We start from the raw sequence: 26383 nt of genomic DNA on the forward strand, positions 1-26383 counted from the left end.
GAAGTTTTACTTAATTTAAGCTGTAATTACTGGTGATTGTGTACTGGGGTGCATTATAATATCACGTGTAGCTATTTTTTTAAGCCATTAAGCTACAAACAACAAGATTGTTGTGTGGAGATTCAGAGTTCTTCAGCATCTGCATGATGTCTCATGTATCTTTAAAATAGCAGAGGGGGAAAGATGCATTGCATAACTGCTCACCAATGGGAGTTGACGATCTTGCAGAGTGCTAGTTCACAGCACATTCGGAGATTGGCTTGGTGGTCTGGGAGCACAGAGGGTGGTGTTCTCATGGGGTCCACTTCGCAGTTTTCCTCTGACTCATACAAGGCCCTTATGAACTCCCCTGCAAATGACATTTCATTAGTGACAGCAAAATGGCAGAACCCATCAGCAAGACCAGTCCACTGTTACAGAAATACAGAAAACAGCAACATCAACCAAAGAGGAGAATAGAATGTGAGCAGCAAATTCAACAGATCACATTAAGTGCTGAAGTTTGCACTGCAAAAAGGTGTGTCTAAAAACAGGATAAAACCACTAAATCTGAGGGGAAATGATCTTGCTGCATGGACAGATAATTTCACTTGACAAGATTTCTTAAATTAAGATAAATCTAGAAATAAGCATGTTGAACGCTTAAAATAAGAAATTAACTCTTAAAACAAGATAAATTATTTAACACTTCTAAATGTAATTTTTCTTTATCTTGGTAAGAAACTACGGAGCCCCTAAAGGGACATGGAAGGAAAAAAAATTAAGGTTTAAAAAAAAAAAAGATGTACTTTTGCGAGATCTCGCAATTTCAATGTCCCTTAAGGGGCTCCGTAAGAAACAAATAATTTGCTGTGCACTCTGCTCAAACCAGTTCATCGCTGCTTGCAGCTTTAATTGATCTTGTTTTAAGAGTTAATTTCTTATTTTAAGCATTCAACATGCTTATTTCTAGATTTAACAATCTTCTGTCCATGCAGCAAGATCATTTCCCTCAGATTTAGTGTTTTTATCTTGTTTTTAGACACACCTTTTTTTACAGTGTGGGTAAAGTGTTGTGTCAACCGAGACAAAGCTGGAAAACCTGGTTAGCGGGCTGATTGTGTAGTGCCGTTGTTCCAATAGTCAGAAAAGTGATCTTTCTTCAAGCCAAACCAAGTGTTTTTTTCTGCCTAAACTGAACCATTCCTTCCTCACAGCGTTATCAAACCATAAAACATGATTATAATAAAGTGATAGAATGAGCGGTGGAGCGGCCCACTGCTGTGGCTCACCTATAGCATCCTTGAGGTACTTATGTCCGATCAGTTTGAGGTACTCTTCTATGGCTTTGGTGGCCAGAGTGTTCTCTCTGAAGATAAGGTGTTCTCGGTCGATGAATCTGTCTACCTCACACATTGCCATGTCTGACAGGAAGTCCTGGAGAAAAGGGAAAATAGATTATTGCTCTTTATTTTAACACAGCAGAAATTAAAAAAAAAAGTTCTCGGGACGTAACGATACACTCAATTCACAATTCAATATGATTTCCGATACAGGGTTAACGATACAATTTTATTTTTTTAACAGAATGTGCTTGCAGACAAATTATGAGTGAAAAATATTCCTTTAATTATTTCTCAAAAAAACAAAAAAACATTTCTGAGGTAGGCTGTAACTGCAAAACAAAGAATATACATACACTAGTTCTCAAAACTTTGGGGTCACCCAGAAAATGTCTGTGTTGTTTCCCATGAAAACAAACTGTTATATTCATGAAATGAGTTACAAAATGAATCGAAAAAATAGTAAAGACATCGACAAGGGTAGAAATAATCATTTTAACCTGTTCAACTCTCCAACTTTACCTCTAGACACTCAATCAGCCGGAGGAAGGATAATTAGGTGTATAATTTAGGTGTTTTAATGATCAATGAGCCTTGTAGAACCTGATAATGTAATAAATTCCCGATAATGTAATAACCCAGATAATGTAATAACCCAGATAATGTAATAAAAATCTGCACTTGAGTCCATTGAAAATGTAATAAAACCTGACAGTGTAATAACTTCCCAATAATGTAATAAAGTGCATTTCCCAATAATGTAATAAAGTATAACATTAATGGAAGGTTTTTGATCAAATCAAAGATGGCGGAAAATCCAATATGGCCGAAAAACCCCATTGAGGATGCCTTGAGCTCGGATCGGCCCAAGGGGTCCAGTGATACATCCTTTGTGAAAAACGGATGAACGGGTCAAAAGTTAATCAAATTTCAACTTTGACCTGTTGGTGGCGCTAGAGCTCTTGAGCTAGTGTTGCCTACACAGTATCACCACTTGAACCCAAGTAATGGGTGTTCTGCTGTTAAATTATTACAATATTGGGGAATTATTACATTATCAGGACTTGCGAAATGAAGGCTAACCTGATAATGTAATAACCTCCCATTAATGTTATACTTTATTACATTATTGGTAAAAATAAAAGTGTATTACATTTTTGGGAAATGCACTTTATTACATTATCAGAAAGTTATTACATTATCAGGTTTTATTACATTTTCAATGGACTCAAGTGCAGATATTTTACATTATTGGGAAGTTATTACATTATCGGGAATCTATTACATTATCAGGTTCTACAAGCCTTTCAACACTATAAATGTGGATTAACTCAATGTGCCACTGGAACACAGGAGACAATATGTAATAGATATTTCATAAGAAAACCAGCCATTTCCAGCTTTAATAGTCACCACATTAAGTTTACCACAAGTTTACCACATTAACAATGTCTACACTGTATGTATGTTATTTTAATTTTACAAAATTGTGCTTTTCTTTCAAAAAAGGCCCCAAACTTTTGATCGGTAGTGTATATAAATATATAAAAATGAAAGAGAATCCTTTTTTTTTACCTTTTCTCTAAGGTAAACTGTGCAAAACAATGCATATGCATGTGTTAAAATTGCAACTGAAATTATATTTTATGTTAAATAACAAAAAGTTAGTTTAGCTGTCTTGCGATGCATCGTTACATCCCTAAAAAGAATCAATTTTTGCTTTGTTTCAGCACATTTTCACACAGAGATAGATGTCCCTACCTTGGCTTTCCCCGTGCTCTGCAGTATATGCACCAATGCACAGGCCACTTCCTCTTTGCTCTTGACGCTCAGCACGGGCTCCAGCACGGCACACAGGGTGCGGTAGTTATTGGTGACGTACTCTGCAAACTCCTTGTACAGCTCCATGGGCAGGATGTTCATGGTCTGGAAGCGGGACTTGAGGCGTAGGGATGCGTTGATGATCTTCCCCCCTCCCACCCCGGCTCCCTTGGTCAGGACGCTGGGCTGGATGACAGGATACCACTGCTCCACAAACTGGCGTCCGGTGATGCTTGAGATGGGGATGCTTACAAGTCCTAAGTATGTGCTCTTTTCCTTTGAGACAAAAAAATTAGATATGAGTCGCATGAGCACGTGTCAAAGACAAGCTGTCTCTCTCGAGAAGCTTTTATGAAAATGTCAAAAAAAAAGTTAATTTAAAGCTTCTGCACTGAATAAATAATGAGTAAGACTAACACTGGATCCCTGGAGTGTCGTTTGAAGCTAGAAATGAGTTGTTTTGCAATGATGGTGCTACTAGAAATTATTGTATTTGTGACCCACTATTCATTCTCTTGCTTTAAAATGTCTGTTGGCTGGAAGCTTTGGACCGGTCCTGGAAGTTGTTAGATATGAATCCCTGGTTCATCTTTGTTTTCAGTTACTTAGTGAGTTATGTCTACTGTTTGTGGTTTTTGCATTGTAAAAAAGAAGTTACAAATAAAATACTCAATATACAGAGCTTTACAAATGTATTAGAGCAGCTGTTTGTGCCACAGCTGTCCTAAATTTAATTTAATGCAATAAGTAATTACCTAAATCATTTTTTAAGTTTCTGTTATTTTTAACACAGCAATATGCACAAGCTCTTTAACCCAAATTATACTTTTAATGCTAAAATATAATTATTATTGTTATCCATGAATTTTCAAATTTACTGTTTTACACAAAAAACTGTAAAGCACTTTATTATTTCTTTATTAAGAGTCAAATTAATATTATTAGTTATTTACAGAAAAATTAGTTTTAGTGGTTGATTAATTGGCTATAAAAAGGTGAATTCACTTTGTTATTAGCCAAATAAATAACAATAACATTTTAGTTATTTTTAGTTAGTACAAGCTTTTAAAAGATTTCTAAAATATTTATGTTTTCTCGTTTTTACAACAGGTGGTCTAATAAATTTGGTAAATTTGGTGGAAAATAATATGAAATAGCCTGAATGCTGTGTGTCCAAAGACTGATTGTTATTTCCTCATATCTTTGTTTTTGTTTTTCACTTAAATTGTTCATATGTGTTGTTGGAGGGAATGTTGGAGGAAAAGGGGGGCTGTGCCTCCTAACTTTACCTTTAAAAGGAATGTCATCAACATCATATCTTACAGAAATATTGGAGATTGGTTTCTTATTTAAACATCCAGCAGTTCTGAAGCAACATTATAATTAATTTGGCCACCTGAATAATTCAAGTCTAATATTTACTCTCTTTTATCTTTGTTTTTTTTTATCTTCACCAACTCCTGAGGAAAATATCTGGCTCTGAAGCTAAATGCTCCACAGCTAGCTGCAAACTGTGCCGTCTTTAAAAAAGATGCAGCAGTGAGAGCGGTGAGAGTCACCCAAAACAGCATCTAAACAATGAGCTGAAACAGTAAAGCTGTTGGGAGATAAGGATTAAGGTGATAATTCTTTATGAGTAACCCCTTTCATCTTGTCACATTGTTTTTAAAATTGTAATATGACTCATTTTATTGTAAAATTATCAATTATAGCCACTTTAACTCAATGGAGTCTTGGGCTTTTTTGTCCATTTTTTAATCCTTTTCATGTCTTTTTTGTGTCTTTTTTTTGGTAATTTTGTGTCTTTTTTGGTCATTTTGTGGGTTTTAGTCCTTTAGTCCAACATAAAATGTGATTTTGAATCTTTTTTTAAACTTTCAAAACACTATCATGCTCAATAAAGAATTTGAAATGTTGCAAATGTGAACAAAGGTGTCAAATCTAACATATAAGAGGGTTACATCCAGTTCTATCATTTTATACTAAATATATTTGTGCTTGTCTCCAGTTTTACTTGTTATATCATCATCAAACTGAAACTGGCCTCATGGAGTTTACAGCCAGAACTTTAGAGGTAAATTTACAGTAGGGCTCCACGCTGCTTTGTTTTCTAGTCTGGATGTCATAAAGAAGTCTGGATTTTGTGCTTTTGGAGACTCCAGAGGGTTAAAATGTATTTCTAGTTATATATTTGAATGATTGAGTCATTTTATTCCCAATGAATCTGAACAAATCTAAAATAAATTCTGTCCAACTGCCCATTGTCAGTCTCCGTGTTACCCTACAGATGTCTTTGTCACCTTGCGTCTCTTCTTGTCCGTCTCCTTGTATAGATGAAGGCGTAGGTTGCGGACAGCTGGCAGGTTGTTAAATTCAAAGTGCTCGCCCCAGAAGACGGTGTCGGTGCGGGGCTTGCTGGTGGTGCGTGCGTACAGCATGTCGTCCAGACAAAGTTCGCAGTAGTAGCGTTTCTTGGCTGGAAGCTCGCGGGCCTCGATGATCCACAGTTTGAGCACATTGTCCACCCTCCGGCTGTTGTCCTGCGAGGAGATGAATTCAGGTCAAGTGAGGTCAAATGCATCGGACAGTCATTTAAAAAAATAAAGATTCACAAGAGAAGATGATGCAATGCAGGGGGGTGGGGGGTCTGGGCAGGGGGACGTACGGTGACCCTGAGAGCTCACAACACTGCAACTTAAGAAAATATCCAAATACACTAAACACAAGATCACATCTTTGCATATATTTTTCTTCATGTGTTGTGTTGTAGTCTTTGCATGTCTTTTTCTTAATGTGTTGTTGTCTTTGCATGTCTTTTTCTTCATGTGTTGTGTTGTAGTCTTTGCATGTCTTTTTCTTAATGTGAGTGTTGTCTTTGCATGTCTTTCTTAATGTGTTGTGTTGTAGTCTTTGCATGTCTTTTTCTTAATGTGTTGTAGGCTTTGCATGTCTTTTTGTTAATGTGTTGTAGGCTTTGCATGTCTTTTTCTTAATGTGTTGTTGTCTTTGCATGTCTTTTTCTTCATGTGTTGTGTTGTAGTCTTTGCATGTCTTTTTCTTAATGTGTTGTTGTCTTTGCATGTCTTTTTCTTCATGTGTTGTGTTGTAGTCTTTGCATGTCTTTTTCTTAATGTGAGTGTTGTCTTTGCATGTCTTTCTTAATGTGTTGTGTTGTAGTCTTTGCATGTCTTTTTCTTAATGTGAGTGTTGTCTTTGCATGTCTTTTTCTTAATGTGTTGTGTTGTTGTCTTTGCATCTTTTTCTTAGTGTGTTGTTTTGTAGTCTTTGCATTTTTTTTCTTAATGTGTTATTTTGTAGTCTTTGAATTGCTTTTTCTTAATATGTTGTGTTGTTGTTTTGTGTATTTGCATATGTTTTCTGAAGTTGCAGTGCTGTGAGCTCTCAGGACCGCCATAGTAAACATGACAAACAGTGAAGAAAAAAGTCCAGAGGCATGGAAACACAGACAGAGTGTGTGAACAAAGGGCGACAGCAGGTCGGAAATGAAAGGAGAGAAATAGCTGGTGACATGGCAGATGAGCTACTGTGGATTGTAGGCTGTGTTGATGAACTCTGGACTTGAATACGGAGACAGACGACAGCAGGACGGGGACACAGAAGAGAAGGAAAACAGGAAATGTGAAGGAGAAGAGTAGGTGTAAATAGTAATCCACTTAAAAGACACGAATGACACAATGCACATGTGCTGCAAAGATGAGGGACAAACAATGGTGGTAGACAGCTACACTTCCTAATCATGATCACAAAGCACAAGCTATATTTGACATCCCCCATGGGAGGAGAGGGAGCCGCGTTGATTGCAGAGTGATGTTTGGGCGAACGGGGGGCTGAGTCATTTCATCTAGGCTCAAATGCCATTGTTGTTAGCCCCCTGTTTGCTTCAGACTATTTAAGTCCTAATTTAGACGGCTCAATATGTGAGCATCAGCTAGATCCACAGCTCTTAAGTTCTCCATTTGTATGCTCTTTGATAACCGACGCCAAACACGAGGCATAATTAATTCCAAACGTCTGAGTTTGAATGTTCTGGGCATCTGGCGGCTCAGTTTGCTAGTGCACATACAGTGCAGCAGCATCAGCATGGGCTCAAGTCCTCCGCCTTGATATCATGTTACGTCTTCCCTAGTTTCACCCACAGCTCGATTTTACTACCAAAAACTAGTAAGACATGACAGCAGGGTGAAGTGGCTGCTCTCCTTTTGAACAAACAAACAGTAAAAGCTCAAAGAGGGAATTAAAAGGCTCCAGAAAGTTAAGAAGCATAATGATAATCTTTGTCTCTGTAGTGAGTCTTATCTCCGTCGATGCATCTGGTCTGAGATGCACGGCGCGTGTTGTTTAGGGGTAGGAGGGGGGGCGGTTTTGGTGAGAGCCCCCGTGCGGAGTCCTTGGAGCTCCATGACTCAGCCAGGACCCCCGCGGCCCGAGCATCTGGACCAGGCATTCAGCTCGCCGATGTTTCATCTCAGTCTGGCTTAATAACTCTCAGTCCCTGGTTGCCATCAAAGCGCCATATCTCACATGCTTGTTCACTTTTTTTTTTTTTTTTAAAGAAACACTAAGAAATCAGGATGGAAATTTGGATGTTGGTCGGTATAAAGGACTGAGATTTGTTGTTCCTTTTGAAGCTGTGAGAATGGAAATAATATTACAGTATCTTAAAGCTGCACTAGGAGAGATTTTGTATGTGAAAATACATATATTCTGAAATCGAGCTGCATCCCATCTGCTCTGAATAATCTGGTGTCAGATAGAAACACACTGACATTGGGCCTCATGCAAGAACATTTTCGGAGGTTTGTTCGTACAAATAATGATTCATCAAACTTACTAAACATGACAAACTCGTCGTATATCCCTTGTAGATAGCAGTCATGGAGACGAAGTTACTTTTAGTTTTAATTTCGTTGTCAATTTTTGTTTTCAAATTCAAGTTTTTTTAGTTAGTTTTTAGAGTGAGTTTGCTAGTTTTAATTAGATTTTATATTTTGGAAAATGCTTAGTTTTAGTTTAGTTTTTATTCATTTTAGTGTTAGTTTTAGTTTTTTGGGGGGATGGGATATTTGTTGGATGCGAGATTTAATGAGGTCACAATAAATGTTTTCTTTGCCTCCATCTCAGCCCCAATAAGTTTATTAAGTCATAAAACCAAATAGATGAAATAGGTTTCATATCAACCAAAAAGGTTTATGTATGAAAAAAGTTGACAGACGAAAACGAAGGACATTTTCACTATAATTTTAGTTAGTTTTAGTTACTTTTGTAACCGCAAAATACAGTTTCAGTTAGTTATCGTTTTTTTTAAAAACTCGTTTTTATTTTTATTTCAGTTAACAAAAATGTTTTTTCAATTCTAGTTTTCGTGATTTTGTTAGTTTTCGTTAACTATAATAACCTTGGTGGAGACGGGATGTTATTGACTACAATTGGTGATGTTTCACTGCAGAAATCTTCAGAGCCCAACAGATATATCCACCAAAGACCTATCAATATCTGTGCATTTGCTGTCTGATATGTGCTATTATGAAAGCTTTTTTTACACAATATATAATACAGAAAATGTTGCTTTGCATGATTTAAAAAAGGTGTTCAATTTTAATGTATTTATCCCTTTTTTATAGTCAGCAATAGACTGAAACTGAGCAGCAATTATGTAGCTTTTTTATTCCTATTTATTCCTTATTTATTTATTTATTTATTTATTTATTATGTTTAAGTTTATTTTTTATTCCAGCTCAATAAATTATTATCAGTTATTGATTCATTTTTCCCTTCTATAATCAGTATTGGCATTGGTCTGGAAAATCCCATATCGATCACGATTTCAATTTAGAAATCTTTATCAGCATGTTAAAATAATTAAAGTCGGTAACACTTTACAATAACCAACTAAGTGATGTTTATACATGGTTTATAAACCAATTATTAACCATTTACAAAGTGCTTTTTCTTAAAGGTATATGACTCATTTCAAAATCATTAGCATACTTAATATGGTGTTAAAAATGTCATATTGAGTGCAACTAAAACTATTAATAAATTATTAATTATAATTTCATTGTTTGTTAATGGTAAAGTAACTATAAACTTACATTAATATACCATCTATTTGTCATTTATAAATTATATATTTACCACTCTAAATGGCCTATACAGTTTATAAATGATGATTAAACATTAACAAACTATCTGTTTACCATTTATAAATGATGGTTATTGTAAAGTGTTACCTTAAAGTCTTGTTTCACCCAGTTATGCAGACTCTCTAAGATCTCCTGAGAACTTGGGGACCCTTGTCTGGACCACTGTAACTCTCTCCTCATGCTTAAGCAAACACAAACTTTTCCAGTTAATTGAAAATTCTGCTGCAAGACTCCTCATCAATTCAAACAAAGGAGTAAATATAACCCCAATTTAGCTTCATTACACTGGCTACCTGTGCTAATTAGAATCGATTTTAAGATAATAATTATCACTTTTTAGGCCCAGATGAGACCGTCCCCTGAGCATATCGCATGTGGGTTACTTTTTAGAGATTCCAAGATCTAGACCAGGGATGGGCAACTTAAATGTTGGAGGGGACCACAATTTTTCATGGACACTACTACAGGGCCACATATAGGACCATGCACTTAACTTAAGATATGATGAAACTGCAATTTTAAATATGTTTACAGTGCAGTAAGTTAACATATTTCATGCTCAAATGCATGTATAACAGTATAAATAGGAATACAAAAGAGTTGAAGCAAATAAAAAATAGCCACTTACTGTGATTTCTTTTTTTTCAGTGCAAGAACAGCAGACCAACATTGATTGCAAGAAGTCATTTAGTGCATTTTTACACTGCACTTTTAAGATTTCATGCTCAAATGCATGTAGTTGTACTGAGGACCACTTCAAGTGAGGGTGCGGGCCGTATGTGGCCCCCGGGCCTCCAGTTGCCTATCCCTGATCTAGATGAAAACCAGGGACAAGCGGGACTTTATTGGAGGAGTTAACCTGGTCTTTCCAAGCATCCTTACACAAGAAACTGAACTGCAAATAGCTCCTGATGACTGTATCGTAGTTTTCGTGTGCATCCTGCATAGTAACCTCGGCCACCGCTGTCTGGATGAATGAATGTGTGCTGGCTTGTAGTTTGAGGTTGTGCTTTCAGTGGTTGCTAAGAATAGAAAAGCACTATACTATACAAATGCAGTCCATTTACCATTTTAAAATGGCTCTCAAAGTGCACTTTTAAAACATGCTTCATTATTATTATAATGTCCATGAGATAGCTGCTGGGAGAGAATTCTCCTCCTGCGCTGTGTGTAAGTTATTGTGCTAAAATAAAAATCATAAAGACTAAAAACCCTCAACCTTCAAATACGTTTGTCTCATTTTTTAATTAACCTCCTCCAAGGTGGTTGTATTTTCAGGTCACTGTTTTTCTTGGTTGGATTTGTCTTTTTTTCCAGCAGAAATCCAGAAATACTACTGGCCCAAATGTTCATGGAACTTGTTGGAAGGGTGTAGCAAGTCCAGTGCTGTAAAGGAACGATATCGGCTGATTCAAGGTATATACTGTCTCTATATGCAGTTATTAAACATTTTTTGCACAATATTTAATGCAGAAAATGTTGCTTGGTGTGATTTAGAATTGGCGTAAGATGTTAATCTTGTTATTCTTTTTTTTTTCCAAATAGTCAACAATTGACTGAAACTGAACAGTAATGATGTTTATTTAGCTCTTTATTTTATTCCTATTTATTCTTTATTTTTTCAGTTATCATTTATAGAATTGACTTACAATCTAAAACACTGTTTGTATAATGTATAAGGATGTGAAAATATTATTAATTTATTATTGCGGAAATCTTTAGATTCCGACAGACATATCGGTTGAGAGATATTATCTGCAGATATCGCTCCATCAAAGGCATATCAGTATAGGTGTATATGCTGTCTGATATGTGCAGTTATTAAACATTTTTTGCACGATATTGAATGCAGAAAATGTTGCTTGGCATGATTTAGAAATGCTGTTAGCTATTAATCCTGTTATTCTTTATTTTTTAAATAGTCAACAATTGACTGACACTGAGCAGTAATGATGTGTATTTAGCTCTTTATTTTATTTCAAATGATTCTTAATTTCCTCAGTTATCACTTATAGAACACTCTGACAATGTAATACATTGTTTGTATTATGTAAAATAATGTTAAATATTATTTATTTATTATTGCAGAAATCTTTAGATCCTGACAGACATATCGGTTGAGAGATATTATCGGCAGATATCGGCCTATCAGTATCGGTGTATATGCTGTCTGATATGTGCCGTTATGAAAACTTTTTTTACACAATATATAATGCAGATAATGTTGTTTGGCGTGATCTTAAAAAGGTGTTACATTATTATGTATTTATTTATTTAAAAAAAAATAGTCAGCAATAGACTGAAACTGAACAGTAATGATGCTTATTTAGCTATTTATTTTATTCCTATTTATTCTTAATTTTCTCAGTTATCATTTATAGAACTGGCTGACAATGTTTGTATAATGTATGTTGTTAACCACTATTGAAAATCAATTTAAGGTAATGACAAGGTCCTACTATAACCAAGTTTGATAAAACATCGTCAGATAAATGTTTAAAGTGCAGCCAATATGGTGACTCCCTCATGCACGCCTTTTGGTACTGCAAAAGTATTAAGAAGATTTGGATAGAGAGTTGGTTATGTAAATATAGGAAAATGATATTCTTTCCAAGGAAAAAAAAAGGGGGGGTGTTGGTATGGGTGGGTCTGTATAACCTATTATTAGTATTGAGGCAAGCATTGAACGTAATAAGACAGATGAAATTCTGAAGTAACTTTGATTTTGATGAAATACTATGAAACTCTGATATTGATGAAATTCTGAAATTGCTATTTTTTAATTTTTGTTGTTTTGATATACTTCCTGGCACCTAACTATGATGACCCACAGAAATTAATACAATAAAAATTGTTTGTATAATGTATAAAGATGATGTTATACATTAAATGTTAAAATATTGTTGTACTTGATAAAGTAGCTATCAGTTTAGCAGGGTTGCAGAGGAGTGAAAAATTGGTGCAAAATCCACATCAAAAGGTTTATTTTCATTCCAGCTCAATAAATGACTACTATATCAGTTATCTATGCTTTTTCCCCCCTCTAAAATCAGTATCAGCATCGGTCTCAAATATCCTGTATTGGCCGGGCTCTAATTATCATATTAAAATGATAAATGGGCTGCATTTATATATACAGTAGCACCTTTCTACCGTCCTGGACAATGCACACTGCAAAAAAGGTGTGTCTAAAAACAAGATAAAAAGACTAAATCTGAGTGAAATGATCTTGCTGCATGGACAGATAATTTCACTTGACAAGATTTCTTAAATTAAGATTATTAAATCTAGAAATAAGCATGTTGTCCGCTTAAAATAAAAAAGATAAATTAAAGCTGCAAGCAGTGATGAACTGGCCCAAGCAGAGTGACCTGACAATTATTTGTTTCTTGCCAAGATAAAAAAGACTTTAGATTTAGAAGTGTTAGATAATTTATCTTGTTTTAAAAGTTAATTTATTATTTTAAGCGTTCAACATGCTTATTTCTAGATTTAACAATCTTAATTTAAGAAATCTTGTCAAGTGAAATTATCTGTCCATGCAGCAAGATCATTTCCCTCAGATTTAGTGTTTTTATCTGGTTTTTAGACACACCTTTTTTGCAGTGTACTTTATGATTCCACCCATTCACACAGCAGCAGTGGCGCTGAGGGACACTGGCCCGTCCTGGGGTTCACTGTGGACACAGCTGGAGATCAAAACATGCCAACCTTGTGTTCAAAAGTAGACCCACTCTACATCTACCTGAAATTCAGCCGCCCCATTAACCTCCAAACTCATTCAGTATTGTATTATGCTCTCAGGTCAAATGAGTGAAAAGGAGGTTGGTACATGACTCACACAACAGCTCTGAACCACTTGTGACTCTCTTTGTGCTTTTTTAAGTGCAAGAAAATTGGTAAATGCGGTAAGTCTTTTAAATTACTCACTTATAAAATGTGCATACAAGTGGTTCTTGCATGAGGCCCTCAGTTAGAACAGACATGGACTCCCTAGTATTCAATCTGGTCCCCCTTGTCCCTTCAGGGTCCTTTAGTTTCAAGTATCACAGACATGCTGGGCTGGTAAACAGGAGCCTACTGCGTGCAATTTACTGACATCACATTACCTGATTTTGTTGATACGAAAGTTTTTCAAAAACAGCAATTTGAGTCCTCCACCCTGCAACATTACCTCGTGCAGCTTTAATATTTTGCGTGGAGAAGCGACTAAATTGACACACACAGACACGAGGATGGAGGTCACACAGAGAAATGAAGCGGTGTGCTCTTATTGACAACAGACAACAACGGGAGACGGGGAGGAGAGAGAGAGACACACAGACAGAGGGATCATCCTTTCCTCTACCGCATCCCTTTCTCTCCCCTCACCTTGTTGGGCTTGACAGCTCTCTGCAGGTTCTCGATCCATTTGTCTCTCTCTGCAGCTGAGCGACACGCAAAGCACTTGGTTCCCGATGCCGTAGTCACCTGAGGTTATAGCCAATGGTAAATTCAACAACCACAGCCATTAGTAACTATGGAGACTGCAGCTAAGGCGCCAAAACAATGTCTTGTATTCATTCTCAACCTCTGTCATGTTCCACTAATGGAAAGATGATGGAAAAAGCTGACAGAGTCGTGCAGCAAATTATGTAGGGACTAGGCCTTATTTCAGTGTCCTTGTTTCTTTCATTCTTCACATATAAATAAATAAATAAATAAATAACACTTTCTATTCACAGTCTCTTTCACATCACTGTCACCTGTCAGGATGGAACAACATTTTTTGGTGCTATTTACTGCTCTGTTCACTGCTCTCTCTCTCTGTGTGTGTGTGTGTGTGTGTGTGTGTGTGTGTGTGTGTGTGTGTGTGTGTATGTGTGTGTGTGTGTGTGTGTGTGTGTGAGTGTGCTGCTATTTGTCCACACGGCAGCAGCAGCAGGCGGCTCAGTTCTCACCTCAAAGCAGTACTCTTGTCCCAGGATGCTGGAGTGGACAGGTTTGATGATGGCGTCCTCGTCCAGGGTGAGGTCCAGCGCCTCGGCAGCGCTGCTGGGGGACAGCAAGGACTCATGGGAGTGGGACTCTTTGAAGCTCTGCATCAAACGGGTCCTGGGAGGAGCGGTAGTTAGGAGTGGAGAGGGGAGGCTGTTTTAGTCAAGGTTGCATTACATTTCAGTCGGGTGGGGAAAAAATACAGGAAATTTGTTTGTCAATGACTTGAAAATTATATATTTTGATTTTGGTGCTTTTGCAAATATCACAAAATAAAGTTTCTGGGTTGTAGTGGATATATTGAAGATACTGGTATCATATTAATCTATTGGTACCAACAATATCGTGATATGATGTTGGAAGCCGTCTTAACCCTTAATAGGACACTCGTTGAAATACTTCCAAATTCCAAATTTCAACCCTAGAGAATATTGGAGGATATTACATACTGCCAGAATGTGTAAAAAAAAACCTACGGACCCAGGGGAGGGGGATAAAATTTTGAGAAAAAAAAGTTTACGAGATTAAGGTGTCAAATCTACGAAAAATATATGCAGATTTATGAGATTTAAAGTGGTGAATCTACGAGAAAAAAGGTGTTTTTCCCCACTTTTGTCTCGCAAACCTGCGACTTTTTTCGAACAGATTTGCCACTTTAAATCTCTTAAATCTGCAAAAATTTTCTCGTAGATTTGCCACTTTAATCTAGTAAATTTGCAACTACCCCCCGGTTTTTTATTTTTATTCATACTTGGCCTTAATATGCCGGAGTAGTCAAGTTCTCCTCGTACAAGTCCATGTGGTTCTACGACCAAACAGAGAGACATGGGGACCTCATTTTGATATCCACGTAAGTTACCAAATATAGTTCTTCACCCGATAAAGGCTTAATAACACTGCAAAGTTCGACTAAATTCTGGGGAGGAACAACTGGTGGGGTCATTTTTAAAGCGGTCAAAATATCTAAATGAATCTGGGATCTATGGGTACCCACGAGTCCCCCTTAAGATGAAAAAAAGTGATTAAAGCAAATTGTGCGACTAATTAGCTAGAACAGTTTAAATCACTGACAGTATAAGTGCTGCAGAGAAAACAATGTCTATCCACATTTATCCATGTTTTAGGTTTCATTTCAGACAAATTGTGACACATATTTTAGAATTCAGACGGTCCTGCTATAATGTCACCCACACTGATCTTATTAAGATTTTATTGCTGAGATGCAAAGAGGAACAAAGAGTAGACAATACACTTCAGGCAATAAAGAAATAATTCACTTTTTAAACTATCCATTGTAAATAATTGATAGGTGTCTGTAAAGTGGACAGACTGATCAAGGCTCTAATGGTACAAGTGCTCAGGCCCTGTTTAGATGGAGACCATCTGGACAGAATATGCAAAAGTGGCGTTGCGTTCTCACTTTTTATTCTGCGTTTTATCTGCGTTACGAGCGTCTTCAGGGGGAAATCTGTGTGCATACAGTGACCCAAAAGTCTGTGAAATTATATGTAGTATGCACGCCAGCGCGAAATAGCCTACAGTCGAAAAACAAAACATGGCGAAGAAACAAAGTAAGACTTTCAATTTTGTCTGGACAGACAAGGAGGTCGAGCTATTGCTGCAAATAATGTTAGATTACAATCTGTGATAATTCTGCTTAACAGCTGAAATGACTCCTGGATAGTTATCAGAGCTGCTAGGGCAGGGATGGTCAACTGGAGACCCGGGGGCCGCATACGACCCGCACCCTCACTTGAAGTGGCCCTCAGTACAACTACATGCATTTGAGCATGAAATCTTAAAAGCGCAGTGTAAAAATGCACAAAATGACTTCTTGTAATTAATGTTGGTCTTCTGTTCCACAGTAAGTGGTTATCTTTTATTTGCTTCAAACCTTTTGTATTCCTATTTATACTGTTATACATGCATTTGAGCATGAAATATGTTAAGTTACTGCACTGTAAACATATTTAAAATTGCAGTTTCATCATATCTGGTTAAGTGCACGGTCCTATATGTGGCCCTGTGGTAGTGTCCATGAAAAATTGTGGCCCTCTGCAGCATTTAAGTTGCCCATCCCTGCTCTAGGGCAACTTGAATATCTGACTGATGGAAATACATGTTAGTTGTCGTTTGCCTGGACTGCACGTGGACGTTATGTAAATGCGACGAAAGCCAGTGTGAGCTGATCAGAGACACTTTTGAGTTTTTAACCTTTTAGACGGAAACAAAACAGATGTTAAGATTTCCACTCTTTTTTGCGATGTTAAGCCCCAAAAACGCTGTTGCCGTAAAATATTTTGTCATTTTCACTCGAAAGCGTTGTTGTGTAAACAGGCTCTCAGTTAATTCTTAAGAAAATCCAGTAGATTGGACAGCAAAGTGACTCTGATTGAAGGTTATGATAGTTCCATTAGTTTTAGTTTTAATTTCGTTGTGAATTTTTGTTTTCAAATTCAGTTAGTTTTAATTCGTTTTTAGAGAGAGTTTGCTAGTTTTAGTTTAGTTTAAAAAAATTTAAATTTTTATTAGTTTTAGTTTTTTGTCATGGGCTGTGCGCTTGGTGCGAGATTTAAAGAGGTCATAATAAATTTTGGCTTTATTTCCTTTGGTTTATCCCTTTGCGCAAACACACTTCCGATTACCTTAAAAGCTAAACGGTTTATGATATCGGCAAAATTCCAATGTTTTCTGAAAGCTGAGAAGTTGCTCTTTACAGCTAGTATGGCGTCATTACGGTAATTTCACACGCGCTTCTCCTGGAAGCCCACAAAGCAGGAATACACACAGTCAGCGGTGGAGTAATAGAAACACTGGATTATGCATGAAAAAAGTTGACAAAGACGAAAACGAAGGACATTTTCATTATAATTTTAGTTAGTTTAAGTTAGTTTTATAACCACACAATACAGTTTAAGTTAGTTATCGTTTTTTAAAAAACTCTCATTTTTATTTTTATTTCAGTTAATGAAAATGTTTTTTCAATTCTAGTTATTTTGTTAGTTTTCGTTAACTATAATAACCTGCTCTGATTCTGAAAGACTCATTAAAACCTCATTCAAAATGTAAATAACTACTTGTATCGCAATTACACAATGCATCATAGTTTTAATTTACAGTTAAATCCAGGCAAAACATTCCACACACAATATGTAAAGATGACTCCTAATAATATCATTAATCCTGACCCACGTTTAAGTGAACAAGGTTTCCATTAAAGCCCATCATCATGCTCACCTACACACTCACTCCCACACACACATGCATGTAAAATCACAGACAAGCCGAGCCAACAGACACATGACGACAGAGTGAGTCTAACCAGAGAGCGAGGAGGGACGCTCAGGAGTGACGAAGCCCCTCGGAGAAGAAAAGGAAGGATGGAAATGAGGAAGAGAGTAAAGATAGTGTATATCCTTCGTGCGGCGTCCGACTTTCAGCTTCTCTCCTGCGCTCGCACTGCTTTTGTCTACGTTCAATCATAACGTTCATCAACAGTGCACTGATTACATGTAGGGGACCGAGGGGGGAGAGAGAGGGAGAGAGAGATAAAAATAGACCCAAAGGAATGAGTCAGATTGAGGGGAGTAGAGAGGAGAAGAGAGAAAGAGTGGTGGGGGAGGTCAGGAGAGGATGTGAGAAAAGGCTATAGGAGAGGAAGGGGCGAGGAGACCTCTCAGAGGAAATCACTTTGATTATGTAAACAGTGGATCCTTTGGAGAGGAAGAAAGTGAGAGCACGGATTAGAGGAAAGAGGGAGAAGGGAAAGGAGGGACTGAGAAGAGAGCAGGAGTGCTGGAGGTAAAAGGAGGTCTCAGCGGGGAGCTCAAGTGCAGGAAGACATGAAGAGACAACACACACACACACACACACACACACACACACACACACACACACACACACACAGTCTTGTCCATAGCACATCGTTGGGACACAAGACTAGAACATGCAACGTGGTTGCAACTTAGTTACATTCCACCACTGGTTGCAACCAAGGTTATTAGAGTTAACGAAAACGAATGAAATAACAAAAACTAGAATTGAAAAAACATTTTTGTTCACTGAAATAAAAATAGTTTCAAGAGTTTTTTTAAAAAACGATAACTAACTGAAACTGTATTATGTGGTTACAAAACTGAAACTAACTAAAATTATAGTGAAAATGTCCTTAGTTTTCATTCATTTCATTGCTTGAGTCATTACATACAAAAATGTTGAACTAGTTGTCAAAATCTGTCTCGCAAATTTTATACATTTTTTAAAATCTTTTTTCTTTTTTCTTAACCCTTTCTGACGGTTTTACAGCCCTGAAAAAATCAGGTAACATACTGGAGCAGCCAGAAACACAGGTATCACTTCAAATTGTCAATCAGACAAAGTAGAGTCCCTCACCTGACCAGGGAGCGCTTCGTGGGGACTTGTCAGGTTTATAATGATTTGTAGGGTAACTATAGACACATTTTCAGATTTTTCTAGCTTCCTTTGGACCTCTTGACACACACTCAAGTTTAACTTAAACCAGAGGTCTCAAACTGATCCAGGAAAGGGCCAAGCACACACACACACACACACACACACACACACACACACACACACACACAAACACACACACGCACACATACACATAGGCACACATACACACCTTGCAAATTTTCCAAACACGTCACGACTGATGAGCCTCACATTAGAGAAAACAACAGTGATGACAGAGTAGGAATAAGGATTCAGTCAGCAGATACAATGCTTCAAAAAGAGAGATGCTGCAGTGAACTAACACGTCTGACAGCCAAACACACTTAACTCCACTAAAGAGCTCCGTCAGTGGAGCTGAAAGGATTAGTCAATTAATCAATTAGCCCAATGGCAGAAAATTATTCTGCGTCCATTTAATGAAGCAAAAAGGTCAAACGTTTTTTCTGCTACCAGTGTCTAAAACAATATGATTTTATGCTCTTGTCTGTTTTAAATCATTTTACATTTTTTTTCAGTCGCTTTGGTGCGTTTCATCACTATTAACATTTGCACAACAGTTAATGCAGTTCTCAAAACAATTAGTACAAACTGCAAAACCTAGTTGATAACCTGCAGAAGCATGTCACTGTCTCTAAATGGATCATAGCTCATTCCTCAAAGCAAGTATTCATGTCAATTAAAGTGTCAGTGACACCATGTTTATGAACAAGATAGTCAAATGTCTCTCTCATGTTTTCATTATGACAGTTTACTCTGGAAATGTTTTCCAATGCAAAAAAGTCAGATCTTGGTGATGCTACCTGAAAATGCTCCAGACAGCACTTTATACTATTTACACAACCATTTGAAAACTACAGTAAAGTTACACATTACTGTATTTAATGAGGTAACTGAGAACAGCACACTGAATATGTATGTTTCACAATTTTTACTGCATATGCTCTTTTCTATTCTAATTTGTTTACAGCATTGTGCAAAAGGAAAAAAACACCTTATTACCAACAAACATAAGGTCCCTTTGGGTAGAGCTGTGACAGTCCAGTGTCACAGTGTTGTAGAAATGGTCCACACTATGTCCTGATGGTTCATATATGTTGTAAAGTGTTTATGGGTTTATGGATTCAGCTCTGAGTGATTGTAGAGAAGTGGCTTATCATTGGTATCAACTAATGCTTCACACATCACTTCTCATCAGTGGAAGCTGAGGTTCACCTGAGAGAAATTGTTCAATTTCTAAGACATTTTCAGTAAAAAAAAAAGATTTTAAAAAATGTATAAAATTTGCGAGACAGATTTTGACAACTAGTTCAACATTTTTGTATGTAATGACTCAAGCAATGAAATGAATGAAAACTAAGGACATTTTCACTATAATTTTAGTTAGTTTCAGTTTTGTAACCACATAATACAGTTTCAGTTAGTTATCGTTTTTTAAAAAAACTCTTGAAACTATTTTTATTTCAGTGAACAAAAATGTTTTTTCAATTCTAGTTTTTGTTATTTCATTCGTTTTCGTTAACTATAATAACCTTGGTTGCAACCAGTGGTGGAATGTAACTAAGTACATTTATTCAAGTACTGTACTTAAGTACAGTTTTAAGGTACTTGTACTTGTAATTTACTTGAGTACTCCCATTTTAAGTAACTTCATCCTTCTACTCCACTACATTTAGCTGACAGCATTAGTTGCTTTTCAGGTCGAGATTTAACATAAAAAAAACACGATCAATTTAAAGTGATTAGAATTTTTTTTTTTTAATGAAACCTCATAACAGTAGATTATGTGGTTAAAATGAGCATTGAGAAAATTAAAACGCTGCATACATACTGTAAGTGCATCAATAATATATTTGGAATATATAAAATCTGACTGGGTCCATTCTGCATAATGAGTTCCTTTACTTTTGATACTTTAAGTTCATTTTGATGCTGATACTTTTACTTCAGTAAGTAGAGTGCAGGACTTTTACTTATAGTGGAGTAATTTTAGTGTGGTATTAGTACTTTTACTTAAGTAAGAGATCTGAATACTTCTTCCACCACTGGTTGCAGCACGTATGAGGCCAAAAAAGGATTTCTGATAGAAAACTAATCTACAATATTTTGACAACTGATTATCATTTCAATCCTTTATCAGGCAAAAACATTTGCTGGTTTAGACTCTTTTTTTGGTTTTGGACAACAGAAGATATTTGAGAACATCACCTCTGGCTGTGGAACATTATGACTGGCATTTTTCATCATTTTTATAGGCTAAATAATGAATCTGTTAATTGAAAAAGTGCTCAACAGATTGATTGATAATGAAAACACATAAAAGCAATAAACTCTGCAGGACAGAAAATGCTCTAAAATGCTGCAATGACCTAAATGAGTTGCATTTAGGTCAACACAGGACACTGAAGCTCTGCTGAAAATCTGAATATGTATATATGAGTTATATGACAGGCTGACCTACAGTATTGTAAAGGGAGGAAACTCTTGAGTCCCTTTGGGTATTTTCCTGACAAATAAGTTGAAAGTAATGACTTAAAAAACACGAAGAGAAAAACATAGATCCTTGTTTTCAGAGCCTGTTTGGGAGCTCAGAGGCACATTTATTGCTGCATGAATTTCAGTCCATGCTGAAAAATGGCTTCAGCAAAGCCTCCCTGGATAAATAAAGATAAAAAAGGGAATAATAATGATCAGAACTGCAGATGTTGGCAGACATGCCTGACAGAAAACATCCAGAGTAAACCAGGAACTGTGAAAACGGCAAACAACCTCGACTTGAACCTCGGCTTTTGACTTTTCTGTCTCCTCAGACCAGCTGCAGATAATAGACCTCCACAACCTTCCCAAATGAATAAATCATGTGGAAGCGCACCTTGGCAGACACCTGGCTCACGGAGGGTTTTAGCGCTCTCCTGAGTGCTCCGTTGCCCTGCGTTTACATTATCACGATGACCTTGTTCACGCTGGAAGTTTGAGTTTGTCTTGGCTGCAGCCCTCCAGTGGGAGCTACAAGATAAACTGACGGGACAAAATTAAAGCTCAGGACTCTTAGTGGATTAATTCATTTCTCATTCCACAGGAAATTAATTGGCTATTATTTTGATAATCTAATAAGCCACTTTTCAAGCAAAAATTCAAACATTCTATCAAATTTGATTAGTGGCTGCTGCATATGTGACAGTGGAATCAAATACTATATTTGGGTTTGGACTGTTGGTTGGAAAAAAACAAGCAATTTTGAAGAAGTCATGTTGGACTTTAGGGAATTCTGTTTGTGAAAATTGAGATTTTTGTCACTTTCACAGACCAAATGAATAGTTTATGAAATGGAAAAAAACATTTGTAAGTTGCAGCTGGGGAAACAAAATAAGAAGAATAAACTACTGTTCCTTGTAAAGTTATAAAATATCATCCCTCGTTTATTCCTCCCTTTCATCGTTGAGGTGGCGCTCTAGATAAATAAGTAAATACCGTAATAAATGAGGAAAACATTCTTTTTGAGCAAATGAAGATAAAACTAAACTGAGAAAGTTCATAAAAAACACACAGCGGATGTTAGATTTATAACTTAGATCAAGTAAACTCCAAAATTTCATAAAGTATAGTCTATCAAAAAGATGGATGGATGGATGGATGGGTGGGTGGATGGATGGATGGATAGATGGATGGGAAGATGGATGGATGGATGGATGGATGGATTGATGGATGGATGGATGGATGGATGGATGGATGGATGGATGGATGGATGGGAAGATGGGTGGGTAGGTGGGTGGGTGGATGGATGGATGGATGGATGGATGGGAAGATGGATGGATGGATGGATGGATGGATGGATGGATGGATGGATGGATGGATGGATGGATGGATGGATGGATGGATGGGAAGATGGATGGATGGATGGATGGATGGATAGATAGATAGATAGATGGATAGATAGATAGATAGATAGATAGATAGATAGATAGATAGATAGATAGATAGATAGATAGATAGATAGATAGTCATACTCATAGATAGATGAAAATTGAGTTTTTGTCACTTTTACAGACCAAATGAATAATTTATGAATTGTAAAAAACATTTGTAAGTTGCAGCTGGAGACAAAATAAGAAGAATTAGTCTTTTTCTAGTAAAGTATATTGTTCCTTGTTAAGTTTTAAAATATCCTCCCTTGTTTATTCCTCCCATTCATCGTCAAGGTGGTGCTCTAGATAAATTAGTAATTAATTAATGAGGAAAACGTTCTTTTTGATCAAAAGAAGATAGAACTAAATGGAGAAAGTTCACAAAAACACACAGCTGATGTTACATTTACAACTTAGATCAAGTACACTCCAAATTTCATAAAGTATAGTCTAAAAAGTCTATAAAGTAAAGTATAAAATAAAAACTTCTGCTCTCTGAGGACATTTTCCCTCAAAAAACATCCGTGTAACTCGTGTGCTGCTGTGTCTGACGAGTGCCAGTGTTGCTACAACTACGTACATGATACAGAGGAGGTATAATTAAGCAAATCTCCCACTGACTCATTATGGTCTGTACAGCGGCCATATGGCTGTCGGCTGGTTGCCATGGAGAGAGAGGGGGATGTTTTTTCAGAGAAACAGCAATGGTGCTGAGTGTTTTAATTGCAAGTGACACTGAGAGTGCAAAATAAACAACAATTTATAACAATGATGGATGGAGACAGAGAGAGATAGACAGCAATATGTAGAGATAGGAAAGAGGACCAGATAGATCGGAAGAGGAGGAGATAGATAGAAAGATAGAAAGAAAGAGGACAAGATAGACAGAAAGATAAAAAGAGGACGAGATAGACAATAAGAGGTTGAGATCGAAGGATAGATAGATAGATAGATAGATAGATAGATAGATAGATAGATAGATAGATAGATAGATAGATAGATGGATGGATAGATGGATAGATGGATGGATGGATGGATGGATGGATGGATGGATGGATGGATGGCAGGCTGTCACCCAGTGACAATATTTCCTCACCAACACTGGTTCAACTTTACACTGTATTAAACACAATAACATCATTACAGATCCCATCTGCATCACTCATCTAATAAAACCCAAATTATTTCCCCACTGAATGAGTTTACACTTGTGAATGACCACTAACTGTGTTATGCCCCATCCCAGCATCCTGTTCTAATCAGAGAGGTGCTTCATATTGTATAAGTAGATGGAAAAGTAAACAGTTTGTGATGCCATAACATTTACACAAACGGGCTGCGAGAAGAAGACAAAAATTTGATTTCATACATAAATGCAACGGCTCAGTGTTTGCAGATTAGCAGCAGCCAAACACAGCCAGACACGGCAGATTAATCCACATACGAATGCTTGACATCACTCTCTCACGCTCACTCACTCACCTGTCTTGGTCGGCACTGCGGAAGCGGGGGAGGATCATGTGGCGGAAACTGCTGGTTCGGTCCAGTTTGGGCTGACTCTTAGCCCTCTTGATGGAGCCCTTCAACCTTCTGCTGAGGAAACTCTGGAGCAGGTGGAGGAGGAGAGCAACAACAAGGGCAAACAGATGGAGGAGGAAAGGGAGGATGTGTGTGGCGCAGAGTCACGCAGAAGTTGTGTAGAGTCGGGTGTGTTTGAGGAGAAAGATTGTATGATAAAATAAAGACAGATGAGTAAAGTGTGGTTTGTGTCAGATGTTTAACACCAAAATCAGATGGACAGACAGAAATGAAACACATGATGCATGATGGGGGAGAGCACAAGGTACATTTATTATCCAGCAGAAACACACACCCACATGTCCACTGCAGTGTCCTTACAGATCCTGAGGTAGGCAGTGGTGAGCCATACAGTCCAACAAGAGTCTCTCACAGGGCTGCAGTTTGTCCTGCATGAGCTTCCTTACATGACACACTGAAGCAGGATGAGTTGGGCTCTGTCCCAATGCCTCCAATACCACTGTTGTAGTATTTGAAAGAAGTAAAATGCAAAATTATGTGACATGCACTAGCACTCTAAAGTTTGGGTTCACCCAGAAAATATGTTGTTTTCCATGAAAACAAACTGTTTTATTCATGAAATGAGCTACAAAATGAATCCCTCTGCAGGTAGTCTGACTGGTTGTTTTGGTCCACACCAGAGGACCATTGGAGCGTTCACAAGCAACCAAACATACCGTAACAAGGATTTAACAAACCAGAGTTTGATTCAAATGGACTTAACTTTGGGTTGTGAAAGCGCCCTTAGAGACCAACCGTAGACCCAATTTGGTCTTTTTTTCTGGTGATATTTAGGGGGAGACAGCAGGTCAACAGTAGATGTAACATATAATTGGTGTACACCAGTTAAAAGCTGAAAACCTGAACATGAATTTAAGATGTATGGCTTTGGATAAAAGCGTTTGCTAAATGACATTGTAGAATGTCGCTCAGCACTGTGAAAGTTAAGAATGTAAAAGTGCTGAGAACATTATGATGGAATATGTACATTCTTCATTTGGCTCATAAGTGATATTTGATACCATTTCTTTTGATTTGGATAAAAATGTCGAAAATCTGTCTCAAAATACCACATTGAGACACCAAGACCTTGAGGAACACCACAGAAAATTCCATGCTGTCCTTACAGATCCTGAGGTAGGCAGTGGTGAGCCATACAGTCCAACAGGAGTCTCTCACAGGGCTGCAGTTTGTCCTGCATGAGCTTCCTTACATGACACACTGAAGCAGGATGAGTTGGGGTCTGTCCCAATGCCTCCAATACCACAGTTGCAGTATTTGACAGAAGTAAAACGCAAACTTATGTGACATGCACTAGAAGTCTAAAGTTTCGGGTCGCCCAGAAAATGTCTGTGTTGTTTTCCATGAAAACAAACTATTTTATTCATGAAATGAGTTAAAAAATGAATCGAAATATAGTAAAGACATCGACATGGGTAGAAATGATCATTTTAACCTGTACAAATCTCCAACTTTACCTCTACATACTCAACCAGCCTGAGGAAGGATCATTTTATTTCACTGTAAAAAAAACCTAAAAAAAACGGTAGAACTTTTTTTTAATATTACGGTAAAAAGATATTGGCACTGTTGATTTCACGTTTAAGAATCAGGTTTTATTACTTTTTTCTTTCTCTTTAGGTTAGGCCTAATTTTGTAGATATGGCTAAAATTGACCAATAATAATGAAATATCAGTTTGTTGGTCATAAGTTGCCTTAAAAGGTAAAAAAAAAAAAAAAAAAGTTGGTAATAATTTTTGTCTTCATGTCCTAAAACCAGTTTCACGGGGTCCTTTTTGACCCCTGAGGAGGATGGGTGTTATAAAAATGTATAAAACACGTAAAAATCTATGAAGAAAGTTGAAATTTATATTATCTATGAAGGATGCAGAGGGGCACATATGCTGAATTTCATGAAATTTCAAGCGATTCTATGAAAGTTAACCTATATTAATCATATGTTGAAAATGATTTGGGGTCAAAAAGGACCCCAAGAGTACAGGAGGGTTATTAATAATAATAATAATAATAATAATAATAATAATAATAATAACAATACTACTACTACTACTACTACTACTACTACTAATAATAATAATAATAATAACAATAATAATAATAATAACAATAATAATAATAATTGTG

General features: G+C 36.9%; 1 protein-coding gene across 8 annotated transcripts in view; it reads right to left on the reverse strand.

Moving 5' to 3' along the window:
- Positions 1 to 26383, reverse strand: part of syngap1b (synaptic Ras GTPase activating protein 1b) — a 224429-nt gene that overhangs the window by 39324 nt on the left and 158722 nt on the right. For all 8 annotated transcript variants that reach the window (XM_059339401.1, XM_059339399.1, XM_059339398.1 and 5 more), the window contains 7 exons: positions 24142 to 24263; positions 14248 to 14401; positions 13679 to 13777; positions 5444 to 5683; positions 3084 to 3419; positions 1272 to 1416; positions 205 to 349 (listed from right to left, as the gene is read on the reverse strand). In XM_059339401.1, coding sequence (XP_059195384.1) covers positions 205 to 349; positions 1272 to 1416; positions 3084 to 3419; positions 5444 to 5683; positions 13679 to 13777; positions 14248 to 14401; positions 24142 to 24263 — 1241 coding nt within the window. The remainder of the gene's footprint in view (positions 1 to 204; positions 350 to 1271; positions 1417 to 3083; positions 3420 to 5443; positions 5684 to 13678; positions 13778 to 14247; positions 14402 to 24141; positions 24264 to 26383) is intronic.

The sequence above is a fragment of the Centropristis striata genome, chromosome 8 (genome assembly GCF_030273125.1).
Source record: "Centropristis striata isolate RG_2023a ecotype Rhode Island chromosome 8, C.striata_1.0, whole genome shotgun sequence".
In the NCBI taxonomy this organism is placed as follows: Eukaryota; Metazoa; Chordata; class Actinopteri; order Perciformes; family Serranidae; genus Centropristis; species Centropristis striata.